At 49.2% G+C, this 13,861-nt stretch overlaps 1 protein-coding gene across 2 annotated transcripts in view; it reads right to left on the minus strand.

Moving 5' to 3' along the window:
* Positions 1-13,861, minus strand: part of Map3k14 (mitogen-activated protein kinase kinase kinase 14) — a 47,542-nt gene that overhangs the window by 2,363 nt on the left and 31,318 nt on the right. For both annotated transcript variants that reach the window (XM_041635864.1, XM_041635865.1), the window contains 8 exons: positions 8,589-8,718; positions 8,280-8,411; positions 7,700-7,804; positions 4,917-5,080; positions 4,416-4,566; positions 2,899-3,231; positions 2,357-2,463; positions 1,930-2,074 (listed from right to left, as the gene is read on the minus strand). In XM_041635864.1, coding sequence (XP_041491798.1) covers positions 1,930-2,074; positions 2,357-2,463; positions 2,899-3,231; positions 4,416-4,566; positions 4,917-5,080; positions 7,700-7,804; positions 8,280-8,411; positions 8,589-8,718 — 1,267 coding nt within the window. The remainder of the gene's footprint in view (positions 1-1,929; positions 2,075-2,356; positions 2,464-2,898; positions 3,232-4,415; positions 4,567-4,916; positions 5,081-7,699; positions 7,805-8,279; positions 8,412-8,588; positions 8,719-13,861) is intronic.

Raw genomic sequence — 13,861 nt, forward strand, 5'->3', positions numbered from 1 at the left:
ACCACTGTCCAGCTATCTCTTCCTCCTCCTTTTTTGTTTTTTGTTTTTAAATTTATTTATTTATTAAAGATTTCTGTCTCTTCCCCGCCACCACCTCCCATTTCCCTCCCCCTCCCCCAATCAAGTACCCCTCCCTCGTCAGCCCAAAGAGCGATCAGGGTTCCCTGCCCTGGGGTGCACCCATACACTGAGACAATGGGGATGTTCTATCGGGAACTCACCAAGGCCAGCTGGCCTTGGTCTGAAAAAGCCTGGGATAAAACTGGACTCGCTGAACATAGTGGACAATGAGGACTACTGAGAACTCAAGAACAATGGCAATGGGTTTTTGATCCTACTGCACGTACTGGCTTTGTGGGAGCCTAGGCAGTTTGGATGCTCACCTTTTTTGTTTTTTGTAAAGTTCGGTCAACTGAGGCAGATGTGATAACATGTGGCCATTTTAAAGTCTTCTACAAACCCAAATTGCATAGACTAACTTCCTCTTTTAGTATAACACATGCAGGGTGGGGATCTGCTCAGTGGTGGAGCACTTGGCCAGCATGCACAAAGGCCCTGGGTTCAATCCTCAGCGACAGCAAGAACCATGAGGGGTTAAAAATGGCATTAACTAAACCTCTCGGCAAAGCCCTCTATTTGATGAGGGGTGGCAAGTGACGTTGTCATTTCAAAGTCCTTTTCAGTTAATATACTCCTGACTACTCCACATTTTTCTGTGAAAATGGATAAATAATATAATGAATTGTGTGCAACTGTAGTTTCCTAGAACCCATTTTAAACCCTCTCAGGAAAGGGGTACAGATGAGTTATAAGACCCCAATCCCTGCTGCTTCTCTGGCAGAGTGTCAAGGACGTCAGACAGCCACCCTACCACTGAGTATCTTCTAAGCCCCTGTGAGTCCCCCTTCTGAAAACTTCGGGCACAGTTAAATAATTTTTATGTTTATTTATTTTTCTTCTTTATTTGAGACAGTTTCTTCTTTGTGTAACAGTTCTGGCTGTCCTTCCTGGACCTCACTTTGTAGACCAGGCTGGCCTTGAATTCACAGGATCCACCTGCCTCTGCCTTCTGAGTGCTGGGATTAAAGGTGTGCGCCATCATGCCCGGCAGTTATTTTTTTTTAACTAACATGCCAATTCCAGAAAATTCAAAACCCAACAGAGTTGTCTTTTTTTTTTTTTAAAAAGGAGAGAGAAATCTAGATCTGTAACAAATTAGGCTACCCATCTTGACTCAGTGAATGTTTTATTTAAGTACTGCCACCCCTACAGCTTACACTCTGCCATCTCTGATGAATCTTGAGCATTGGCTCCTTTGAGTCATACCATCCCAATTTTAGTCCAGACAGGAAGCGAGCTCGTCATGCTTCCATTCTCCTCCACGCTCTTAAATTAGACCCTAGGCAACGTAAAGTGTCTCCGAGCTAAAGTGCCTTTGCCATGGCTATGGGGCCTGATGTGAGTCAGAGGGACCCTGAGGAGGGCTGGTACCTATGAACTGACAAGGTGCACCTCTAACACAGCTGTGCAACCAAGCTTGAAAAGGGGCATTTGTGTCTTCTCATTGTCTAACTTCAGATCTCAGGAGATGACCCGTCACTGCTGGCTTCCCAATCAAATGCTCCTGGGTATGCTCCTTCCTTCCCACTCAGCTTCTGGTCATTTTCCTCCCCATACTGCTAGCCTCCTGCAGCTCTACTGGTAGCCAGACGGGGTACAACTGTTCTCCACTCCTTGTCTGGAAAGCCTTGTGAGTAGGCAGGGCTTTCGGTCTAAACCCAAGTTTCCAGGCAAAGATGTGAGGTTCTGGATGGCAAACACCTTCCTCCCTGACCCCTCTGTGATGGGGAGAGGCCAGTGAGCTCTCTCTCCACGCCTCTCTAGTCTCTGGCAGGAGTGGGCTGGCAAGAGGGGATAAGCGGACCATACCATTGAAGTAGCTTGGGGTGTCCGTGGGCCGCCCCCGGGCCAGCACCATGTTGCAGCTGGAACTTCTTGCCTCTGCCTGACTGCTCCACGAATGCACGCCGGAACTTAGGGTGTCACGCGAGCTCTGAGAGGCCTTTGATGGGTTCTGAACACAAGAAGAGCAGGAACGCACTCAGTCCTGTGCTCAGGAAACTGTCTCTGCCCTCTCCTAGGTCAGGACCTGCCTGCCTTAGGCTAGATGGGGAAGGCGCATTTCTGTGTAGTACCAAAGCTACCCTCCCACTTTCCTCTTACGTAAAGCCTTTCCTGACTCCTAGGTGTGCTGAAGGCATACTGTCTCAGTCTGGGGAGCAAGGGCCCCTCCAAGAAAGTAGGGGTGACCTCACTGCCCCCCCATGAGCCCAAGCCCAGCTGCTGAGCAGTTCACCTTTTCACTGTCTTCCGACAGCGAGCGGCTGTCGATGCTGAGGCAAGAGAGGATCTGTTCCTGTTCCTCCAGGGAGAAGGGCTGCGACAGGCTGTTGAGAAACAGTTCTGCAGGGGGAAAGAGGAAGGCGGCTTTGAAGGGGGAGAAGTCGCTAGGTTCCCAGGGTTCCTCCTGCACAACCTGCAGGAGCTGGCCTGCCAGGAGTGGGGTGGAAGAAAGGTGAGGCTGGGAACAACGACAACAAAAATTCTGTGTATGTGTGTTCCTGCGTGAACACACCCGTGCACAGCCACAGCCAAGTGTCATTAACCATCTCCAACTGTTGTGTGTGTGTGCGCATGCGTGTGTGATCCCGCGTGAGCACACCCGTGCACAGCCACAGCCACGTGTTATTACCCATCTCCAGATGTTGTGTGTGTGTGATCCCGCGTGAGCACACCCGTGCACAGCCACAGCCAAGTGTCATTAACCATCTCCAACTGTTGTGTGTGTGTGATCCCGCGTGAGCACACCCATGCACAGCCACAGTCAAGTGTTATTACCCATCTCCAGCTGTTGCAGCTCCTGCTCTGGGAAGGTTGCCCTCCGGTCTGGGAAGCTGGGGCCCTTGGCAGGGGCTGGGTCCAGGGAGGACAGAGGCAAGGGTTCCCATGTGCCAGACTCCTCCTTGCTGAGGTTCAGGGCTGGAGCTCTGCTCTGTTCTGGTGGTTCTGGAGGCAGAGGAGGCCGAGGCTCAGAGGCCCCATCTGTGCTGGCCTTGGATGGTGGGCTCTCCCTCGGTGGGGTGTGTAGGGTCTGGTGACAGGTGGCTTGGTCTGGAGGTGGAGGTCTTGGTTCCTTATATTCCCCTTTCCAAGGGCTTTTCAGACCTCCCACTGTAAGACAGAAGGCATCCGAGGTGAGTGGGAAACGTGCAGGGATGCAGACACCAGCCCAGGCAAGGATGGCCCATCAATGAAAAAGAATTAAACTATGTGTGTATGTATGTGTTGGTTATGTGCATGCAGTGCCCACAGAAGGCCAGAAGAGGGCATCATTGCAGTCACAGGTGGTACTGGGAACTGAACTCAGGTCTGGAAGAGCAGTATGTACACTTAACTGCGGAGCCATCTTTCCAGTCCCACCATTTATTCCTTCAGCTACTGCTGGTTTCCTTCCCATCTGCTGGACTACATTCTGTTATGCTCCATACTTGACCTCCCTCCTCCCTATCTGAGACAGGGCCTTCCTCAGTAGCCCAGGCCGTGCTGGGAACAAAGGTGTTGCCGTCACATTTAGCAGGTCCCTTTTTATTTATTTTTATTGTGTGTATGATTTTTTTTTTTAAAGTCTCACTCTATAGCTCAGGTCTCAAAGTCCAGCAATCCTCTTCGCCTCTGCCTCCTAGGTGCTGGGATTCCTGGCATGAGTCATCACGCCCAGTTTAAAATGTGTGTTGCTTTCGTTATTGATTTTTAACTTGCAATAGTGCTCTTGTGTGCCAGGCCTCCTCTTAGGGGTTCTCCTCTTCCCTTAGCACTCACTGTCTGCAGCTTTCAGAGCTTTCCTGATACTCTGTGAGTACTGAGTGGTTGTAAGTGCTGGGCGATGTTCCATTCCCCATTCACCCGCCTCTCCACTCTCCCGTGAGGGACTCTTAATCACGCTCAACTCCCTCTAACATCAGGGCTACAGCGCACCAGGAGTGGAGGGGTTGGTCCCGGGTGTACGAAGGTCTGCCTGAGTGCTAACAGGTTCCCTCCAGCATGGCTGTAGCCTCCTGTGTATGCCCTCCAGTGCCCAGGAGTCTGGCTACCTCACAGTCCCCCAGCACTACTAGCAACTTTCTGGTCCTTTATAGTTGAGTGACTATGGGTGTGGTTTTAATTTGCACTCTGAGTCCATGTCACAGGCCTGCCTCCTCCATCTCTCAAGTCTGGTATCGGCCCTAACTTACTGCCTCAATCTTCCCAGCACTGGAGGGAAGATGGGAAACCGAGGCTCTCGTTTTGACCATTTCCAGCTCTGACCTTCCCTCTGCTCGTGGCTTGCTGTCAGCCCAGGCCAACAAGGCTCTTACCTTGTTGTAATGCCTGGCCGACCTTCCCCCGAAGCTCCACGGCAGACGCTCGGTCGACAGGCTCTTTCTTCAGCCCCTCTTGGATGGCCTGGGCTGTGAGGGGTGCACAGGAAGGCGGAATCTCCCTCAGAGGTGGAGGCTCGCTGGCAATCTAGAGACCAAAACACATCAAGACCTGTTTCCCTATTCTGGCTAGCAGCCTTGTTTGTTACTCTCCGCAATTCTATGCTAGTCTGGGGATCTACTCCAAGAAGGGAGAGGGCTGAGGCACAGTTAGTGGAGAGAGTCTCTTTAGAAAGGGAAATATGGATCCAAATAGGGCAGGACAGAGCCTGGCAACAAGACACCATGTCTCCCAGGCCTAGTCTAAAGGAGGCTGGTGAAGTAGCCCAGTGGACAGGCAGAAGACCCCTGCCATTACTCCCATCTGCCATGGAAGAACAAGCCTCACAGGCCTGTGGCCTGGTCACCTCTCACAGATGCTCTGGGGCTATTACTGACCTTGAGACAGAGCGGGCCTCGGAAGTACTGAGTCCAGGGGTGGCGACCATTGAGCATGTGCAGCATCATGCAACAGCTGCTCCAGATGTCCACCTTGGCATCGCAGGGCTTCCCCATCACCACTTCTGGGGCCATGTGTGTCTCTGTACCAGGAATGTAGTCCCCTGAGAAAGCAGCGCCAGAGACAGAATCGTTACGTATGAGTGCAGTGCCCACAATACTTAATTCCTGGGTCCCCAGGAGACGTACTTTACGTAAAAAGTAATTACATTCTTATTGTGTGGATGTGTGCACATGCATATGAGCCGTGACACACGTGTGGAGGTCAGAGAATAACTCTGTGGAGTTGGTTCTCTTCATCCATCCTTACTTAGGCTCTGGGGACCAAACTCAGGTCACCAAACTTGCAGTACGTACTTTACCTGCTGAGCCAGCTCACTGGATCATGGTTTTGCTCTTTTGTTTGTTTTGAAGCATGGTGCCTCTATGGAGTCCTGGAACTTGCTATGTAGACCAGGCTGGCCTTGAACTCACAGAGATCTGCCTGTCTCTGCCTCCCAAGTGCTGGGATGAAAGCCCCACTATGCCTGGCTATTTTTTTTTTTTTGAAACAAAATCTCAAGTCTATAGCCCTGGCTAGTTTTGAACTCACAGGAATTCTTCTACTTCAGCCTCCCAAGTGTTAGGATTATAGGCACGAGCCACTTATGTTTACCTTGGCTGCATTGTTTTCATATGAGTAATGGCTTAGGAATGCCACATCAATAACAGATACATAAAATAAATAAAAACCACAAAATAAAACAAACATGCTAAATAAACAAAACTCCAACCCGCTCCATATGAAACCCAGGAAATTCATATGCACAAAAGCATTAGATTATTAAACAGGCAAATAACAGTCAACATTATATAATTAAGTAGACGTCAACATTTTTTCCTTCCAATTTTCTTTTTTTTGAGACAGGGTTTCTCTGTAGCTTTGGAGCCTCTCCTGGAGCTAGCTCTTGTACACCAGGCTGGCCTTGAACTCACAGAGATCTGCCTGCCTGTCTCCCTAGTGCTGGGATTAAAGGCATGCAACACCACTGCCCGGCTCCTTCCAATTTTTGAGATTGAATCCAGGGCCTTATGCATGTCTGACAAGCATTTTACCACTGAGCAATAGCCTGCCTTCTTTTCACTATTTTGTGATGGGATCTCACTAAGTTGCTAAAACTGGACTTGAACTTGTAATTCTCCTGTCTCAGCCTCCCAAGTAGCTGGGATTACAGGCTTGACTAACATTGTTATTATTATTATTATTTATTATTTTAGATAGGATCTCACTATGTAGCCATGGAACTCATTTTGTAGAGCAGGCTGACTTTGAACTTCAAGCTCTGCCTGCCTCTGCCTCCTGAGTTCTGGGGTTAAAGGCGTGCGCCACCACCGCTTGGCCTAACAGTGTTTATATACTGGTGCTTTAAAGTCGACATTTTTGCTCGATATTCTTAAAAAATAACAGGAGAAAGAATATTATTTTTGCAATGAATTATCGAAAGAACTGCTAATGTCATTTTAAGAGAGATGTTTAGTTTAGACCAATAGAATCACCCACACAGCTTTTAGCATTGCACTGCCTGTGCTGGACACAGGCTTTGAGTGTCCTTATCCAAAACAAGAGGGCAGAAGCATTCTGGTTTTCATTTTTTTTTAAATCTAACAATGTTTCCAATATACAATGGGTTGGCAATCTCGGAGATGGGCCCCAAGTCTGTGTATGACAATGTGGTGGGCTGTAGGCCTCCTCCACACTGCCAGTGTGCCCGAGTCTGACAGACACCCCAGAAGCTGCAGCTTCAGAGTAGTTTTGGAGAGGGATGCTCAGACTTCTAATAGCTTATTTTTCCTTTGGTCAAAACAGAACCATTTGGGGGCTAGAGAGACGGCTCAGCAAGGAGCTCTGGTTGCTCTTCCAGAGGACCAAGTTCTGTTTCCAGCACCCACATCAGGAGGCTCACAACACCTAGAATTCCAGCTCTAGGGGAGCCAATGCCCTCTTCTGGCCTTCAAGGACACCTGCATATACATTTGCATACACACACATTAAAAAAACCAAAAAAAGTAGTTTTTTTTTAAATGAACCTTATATTCAATACTTTTAAGTGGAGAAAACAGGTTATAGAATTGAATTAAAATGGTTTTAAGGAAGCATGAAAAAAACGTATGGAATTGTGTAAATTATGGTTTTCTCTTTGGGGAAGACGAATAGGTAGGAATGCTTCCTTTTTTTTTTTGTTATAGTATTTTCCAATGGGCAGGGATTGTTTTACAGCTAGGGAGCAGGGTGTGAGACACCGAACTGTTCACAATATTCGGAACTAGTCAAGACATGGGACCAGCCTACAAACCTGTCAACAGATGGATGGACAAGCATGTGGTGATATGCACAGTGGAGTTTTACAGAGCCAGAAGGAAGAAATCATATCGCTGACAGACACATGCAGACTACATGAGTTCTAGGCCAGCCAGGACCACAAAGCCTGGACTTACGACAGGGTCTTTGGCCTTTTGGACCTTGCTGTGTAAGGTCACACAGTCAAGAACATTTGATATCTATTACTGTATTTATGCACAACCAGAACCCTGTAATAACCTAGGGTGGTTGTGGGGTGAATTCTATGTAGGGCCATAATGTGGTCACAGCGTTTATCCCCATAGGGAAAGCACAGGGGTGTAAGACTAATATTGAGTGATGGCCACTGGCTATTGAGATCATGAGGTAGAGAACGGGGCCTTACCCGTGAGCAAGGACTTTCCGAGGCCGTCAGGTTGTAAGCACAAAGCATGGCCAAAGTCGCAGAGGGCAGCTCGGCTCCCATCACTGGACAGGAGCACATTGTCAGCTGCAGGCAGCACCCAGGGAAAGGGAGAAGGGGACAGGTGAGTCACTGCAGGCTCCAGGCCCCAGCCCGCCCTGGCCTGGCTTGACCTGGCCTCTTGTCAGGCAGCTGTCTGGCCAGACCTCCATGGCAGCTGCTGCTTCCCATTAGTCTAGTTAGTCACGGAAAGCAGGGGGTGGGGTGGGGCTGTCATGAAGTGGGCCTACTGCAACAGGCACCACCACTCTCCCAGAGAGTGGTCTCTTTGGCACCTTGCTCCCCCCCCCCCCAGGTCATCAGGAGGCAGGAATTTAGTCTTCTGTTTTCTGTGAACAACCATGGAGACTACAGTGCCAGACTGAGGGCCCGGAGGACGTCATTCCCTCCCGACTATGCACAGCCCTGCCGGCTGGCTCAGGCCCATAGCTTGGAGGAAGTCAGGCAGAAAGGCATGAGGAAGAGCCTGTTGGGACCAGGACCTTGGTAACCAAGGCCTTACCTTTGACATCGCCATGCAGGATCCTTCGTATATGGAGGTATTCCAGCCCTTCCAGGGCCTGGCCCAAGTAGTAGAGTGCCCGGTCTTCCGGCAGACAGCCCTTCTGCTTTATGAGCTGGCCTAGCGAACCACCTAAGAAATGAACAGCCAGTCTTCATATGGGGCTTTCCCAGGCTTCCATGCAAGCCAAGGGCAAGAGCGAAGGGGGCTAGGAGGTACGTGAGGACTGACTAGAGACCAAGGGCGAAGTTGGAGTTAACTCTTGGTCTTGAATTTTGAGAGAAAAAAAAACAGGACCGGTCTCCTTACCTTCTAGCAGTTCCATGAAGATGTTGACCCAAGGGCCGTCTCTCACAGCTCCATAGAGAGGTACAATTCTGGGTGACGTCAGTCCAGCACAGGCCATCAGCTCCTCTGCCCGAAACACCTCAAGTCGAACCTGAAAGAACCCAGAGGACTTGGAGTCAGGGTGAGGGGGGCAGGCTGGGGTGCTGCTCCCGGAAGTGACGTCCAGGCCAAGCAGGACCAAGGAGGCCTGCCAGGCCCTCAGGGTCTAAGCTGTGTGCCATGTATAACCCCCTGGTGTGAGACTCCAGTTCCACAGTGCCTACTATCAAAAAGAGTCACACTTCTTCCAGGTTCCTGGAACGCTGTTCACCCTCAATCTGACAAACACATTCTTTCCCCCAAGCTCAATGGTCTGGAAAATCTCTAGGCCAGGAAGTTAATCTTCACCCCCCACCCTCTGGCCCTGACAGGGACTCATTATGCATTCTAGGTTGGCTTGAACTTGCAATCCTGCCTCAGAAGACCGAGTGCTAGGATAATAAGGACACAGCACTACGCTCTATTCTGTGAGGAGCTGCTGGAAAGTGGTTCTCAAGTTGTGGGTTGCGACCCCTTGGGGCTGAGTGACCCTTTCACAGGGGTCTCCTAAGACCATCTGCATATCAGATATTTACATTACGATTCATAACAGTAGCAAAATTACAGTTATGAAGCAGCAATGAAAATGATTTTATAGTTGGGGGTCAGCACAACATGAACTGTATGTATTAAAGGCTTGCAGCATTAGGAAGGTTGAGAACCACCACCCTGGATCCTCGGCATCCCTTGTAGTAATTTTGTTTTTTAAAAAATTGTAATTTTATGTGTGTGTGCTCGTGTGCATGTATCTGTTCTACATGCATACAGGAGCCTGAGGGGAGCAGAAGAGGATGCCAGGTCCCCTGGAACTGGGGTTACAGGAGGTTGTGAGCTGCCATGTGGGTGCTGGGAACCACGCTCAGATCCTCTGGAAGAGCAGCCAGTGCTCCTAACTGCTGAACTATCTCTCCTGTCCCCCTTGTAGCAATTTTATTATAATTACCTGCTTTTCTTTTCCCCATGTGTGTATGGTGTATGCATGTCTGTGAGGCCTGACACCGGTGTCTACCTCCATCGTCTTCTACTTTACTGAGGTAAAGTCTCTGCTGGACCTAGAGTGCGCTATTTCTGCCTAGTGTCTAGGGAACTCCTATCTCTGCCTCCGAGTTCTGGGAGTACAGGTGGTCACCATGCCTGCCTGGCTTTTATGTGGGTTCTGGGGATCTGAACTCCAGTCCTCATGATGTACGTCAACCACTGAACTATCTCCCAAGCCCCAGTGGTTTCCCGAAGGACTAAACTATCCATGTAGACAGGCCTGTACCTATATTACCGTTTATTCTGTAGCGATTTCCCTAGCATCTGAGTACACAGAAGGCTTCTGGGGAAGGGGTGGCTAGCACCCCTCCTACTGCGATGTGGAAGTCTGCAGTCACCCACTCCTGTCTGTGGGAACTGACAGTTTGGCATGGCAGGAAGCATTAGGCCATGGATACAGACAGCATCTTGTGCTTAGATTCTGTTTAGGCCATTCATAAAAAGGTGGGGACATGGCTGCCTGCTCCAGGGTAGTGTGAGGATTCAGAGGGATGGGGGTTGCCCACTCTGATCATCCATGCTTGGTGACAGGGACACTCGGGCAGAGCTGGCTTCCCACTTCCTCTTGCCAACTCAAAGAGCTGACAAAGTCCTGTCCTGAACTTGCTGGCTGCTGTGGGACCTCTGCAACGGCACCGCCAGGGGGCGACAGCAGTAACAGACTAGTCCGGCCCAGCTTATGTTTCCAGACTTGCTGACAGGGCAAACAGGAGCTCTGCCCATGTGGGGTTTTTTGGACTTCTGCCTATCAATGGAAAATGTCTCTCTTCTGGTTACTTAAAGTATAGTATCATTCAGCCCACATGAACTTTGACCTTTGATCCGTGTTTCCTCTAACAGGCTGATGAACTTGACTGAAACCGATTCACCTATGATTTCCAATTGCAATGTCCCTCCGCTAATCACTCCTAAAATGTGAAGCTTCCTAGGGCTCCCCAGAGAGCCTAGAAAGGTACCTCAGGATTCTGCATCAGAGGAAATGGGAATGCCCAGTGCCTGTGGGGCTCTTTGTTTGAGATGGCTCACGTCCCACACCGACCACTGTTAAATCCTCACAAAGCTAGGCCTTTGGCACTTGTGACATAACTTTAGGGGACGATGGAAGGCAGGAAAGGTGGGACTGTCCACTCTGATTCTGATGTTTGAGAAACTGTAGAGTGCTCAGGAAGGCCCACTCACTGCACCAAAGGTAACTCAGAGGGAGGCTCACAAGTTTGAGGCCAGTCTTACCTATGTAGTTAAGGTTTAGGTCAACTTGGGTACTGAGTCTCGACCCCTCCCCCCCCAAAAAAAAACCCCACAATTTTTTTCCAACTTATATAACTTGTTTTTCAATGGATCATAAGTTTTAGGATATACCTGACCATTTAACGAATGTAAACACACCAAATAAACATCAGAAAGTGGCACATGTCAAATCTCATGTACCTCCAAGAATAGGACTGAAGAAGGGGCCTGGGTACCATGAAGACCTGACTAAGAGGCCCAGGATGTTGAAGCAGGCTGGCGGGCGATCCTAACTCACTCTTTAGAGCAGTGGTTCTCAACCTTCCTAATGCTGTGACTCCCGCTTAGTACAGCTCCTTATGCTGTGCTGACTCTTAACCATAGAATTATTTTCATTGCTACCTAATAACTAATTTTGCTACTGTCATGAATTACAATGTAAATATCTGATATGCAGATGGTCTTAGGTGACCCCTGTGCAAGCGTCATTCAAGCCCCCAAAGGGCCGCGAGCCATAGGTTAAGAATCATTGCTCTAGGATCCCAGCAATGCTGAATCATTCCCAATACAGACCAAGGTTGGTGGGATGGGAAATCTCAAAAAAAGAAAAAAAAGTGATTTTGCAGTCTGGGTGAGACTGAAGAAGCAAGGTAAAAGGGCAGTCATCCCATGAAGTCCGGTGGGGAAGGCCCCTTGCCCTCATGGCCAGAGACCAGAAACCAGCTCTTGACTCTTTCAGCATCCTCCCACTCAAAGACAGTGCTGGTCTGTGCTGGGCTTTGAGTTGGAACTAACGTTTAAAGTTCACTAACCTATGCCAGGCACTGCTCAGCACTGTTTTTTTTTTTTTTAAGATTTTATTTATTTATTATGTATACAACAGTCTGCCTCCATGTATGCCTGCAGGCCAGAGGAGGGCGCCAGATCTCATTACAGATGGTTGTGAGCCACCATGTGGTTGCTGGGAATTGAACTCAGGTCCTCTGGAAGAACAGTCAGTGCTCTTAACCGCTGAGCCATCTCTCCAGCCCTCAGCACTGTTTTTATACCATAGTCCACAGAGGGGTAGATCATCACTCCCACTTCACTGATGGGGAATCTGATGTCAGCACAAAGAGCTCAGTCACTGAGAACAGAGTACCACCACCGAGACTGTGGTTGGGGAGGCCTGACCCTAGAGCCTGACCCTAGAGCTGTTGTATCGCTGGAAGAATTTTCCAGGCTCAGCCTTGACACCTGGCCATATTTACATATATTCGGAAGCAGCATCTCCAGGGAGGCCTGCAGACAGCACTGATGTACTGCCAAGTGCAAACGTCCTTCCCTCCACTTCAGTCCCTGGGCAACTGTGCCTGGTGGCTTTTTCTTCTTTGAAACTCATTTTCTTTAGCAAACTAAATCTGTTTTTCTGTCAATAAAAAGGGGGTGCAAGGAACTCTACAGTTCTGAAGATCTCAGGAATATAAATTATGGGAAAGTTTATATAAACTCAGGATGGGACACAAAGATGCCTAAGAAACCAGGAGTCCCATTTCCTCGTCCTCTTCCGGACAGTCCCCTTCGATCGCCGCTCCTAGATAAGGGCTCACAGCTGACGCTGCTTCAACAGTATACCATGTAAAAGCCTGGGTTTGCTACAAACTCTAGCTTTGGCCAGGAAGATGGCTTAGCAGGTGACCGTGCCAGCAGAGCGAGCCTGAGGATCTGGATCTGATCTCTGAAGCCACACAGAAAGCCAGGTGGCATTGCACACCTGTGATCCCAGCACTTGCACAGTGTGAAGGAAGCTGGGGAGGCTGGGAACAGAGCTTACTGGAATGCACTTGGCTAGCAAGTGTGAGACCCTGATTCAATACCGACAACACACATACCACAGCACACACCCATACCACTCACATACATACACATCACAATACATACATCCCCCCACTACATACACACACAATATACACACCACATACACCACACACACACACCACATATACATACACATACCACAATACATACATCCCCCTACACCACATACAGACACAATATACACACCACATACACACACATATATACACACCAATACCACACACATACACACACCCTACATACAGTGCATGCTGCCTTAAACTGAAAGGCGATCACTGACACACACACACACACACACACACACACACACACACACACACACACGCTGGGGCACACTCACAAATAAAGCTTCAAAACACCAGTTCCTTTGGATCCACAGCTCTGTCCCCAGTCTCTGCACAGCATCTGGCACAGGGCAGGTGCTCCACGACAGCTGGTTTGACTTGGCCAGTGCCGCACTATTCCAGTTTGGTGACGGAGCCAAAGGGAGGCTCCCAGAATCCTGTGCTTGGGCCAGATGTCTTAAGACAAACAGTTCCTCACCCTGTTGAGGGCAGATGGCAATTGTCCTCTGAGAATCTGCTGAATGACACAATCCCTTTGCCATCAAACTGTGCCCATGCCGCTAATACATTCTGGGTCAAGTCCCAAAGATTTAAGGATCCTGTAAGTCCATCCTCTGGCAGGGAGAACTTATATACTGGTTGCTTAAAAAGCCTGACCGTTCTATGTGAAGCAAGGAGAAACCCTGCCTAGGGTGTAGTGGTGATGGTGGTGGGGTAACCTCTAGGACTGGATCTCATTTTCATAAGAGAAACAGCCAAGTTTCTACATAGATTCTAAAAAGACAATGACAGATGGCACTTTTGAGGACAGGAGTGGGGAGCAGGGAAACTTTGCTTGGCGTCACTTCATTTATGGAGAGGCTGCACTTGTTCTCAGTTAGAGATGAAAGGGGGGCTGAAAAGATGGCTCCGCAGGTAAGGTGCTTGCTTCCTGCCAACCCCAAGTTCAGTCTACACGGTGGAAGGAGA

Source organism: Microtus oregoni, unplaced genomic scaffold, assembly GCF_018167655.1.
Source record: "Microtus oregoni isolate MIOR12 unplaced genomic scaffold, Mior012 000048F_ref0000485, whole genome shotgun sequence".
Lineage (NCBI taxonomy): Eukaryota > Metazoa > Chordata > Mammalia > Rodentia > Cricetidae > Microtus > Microtus oregoni.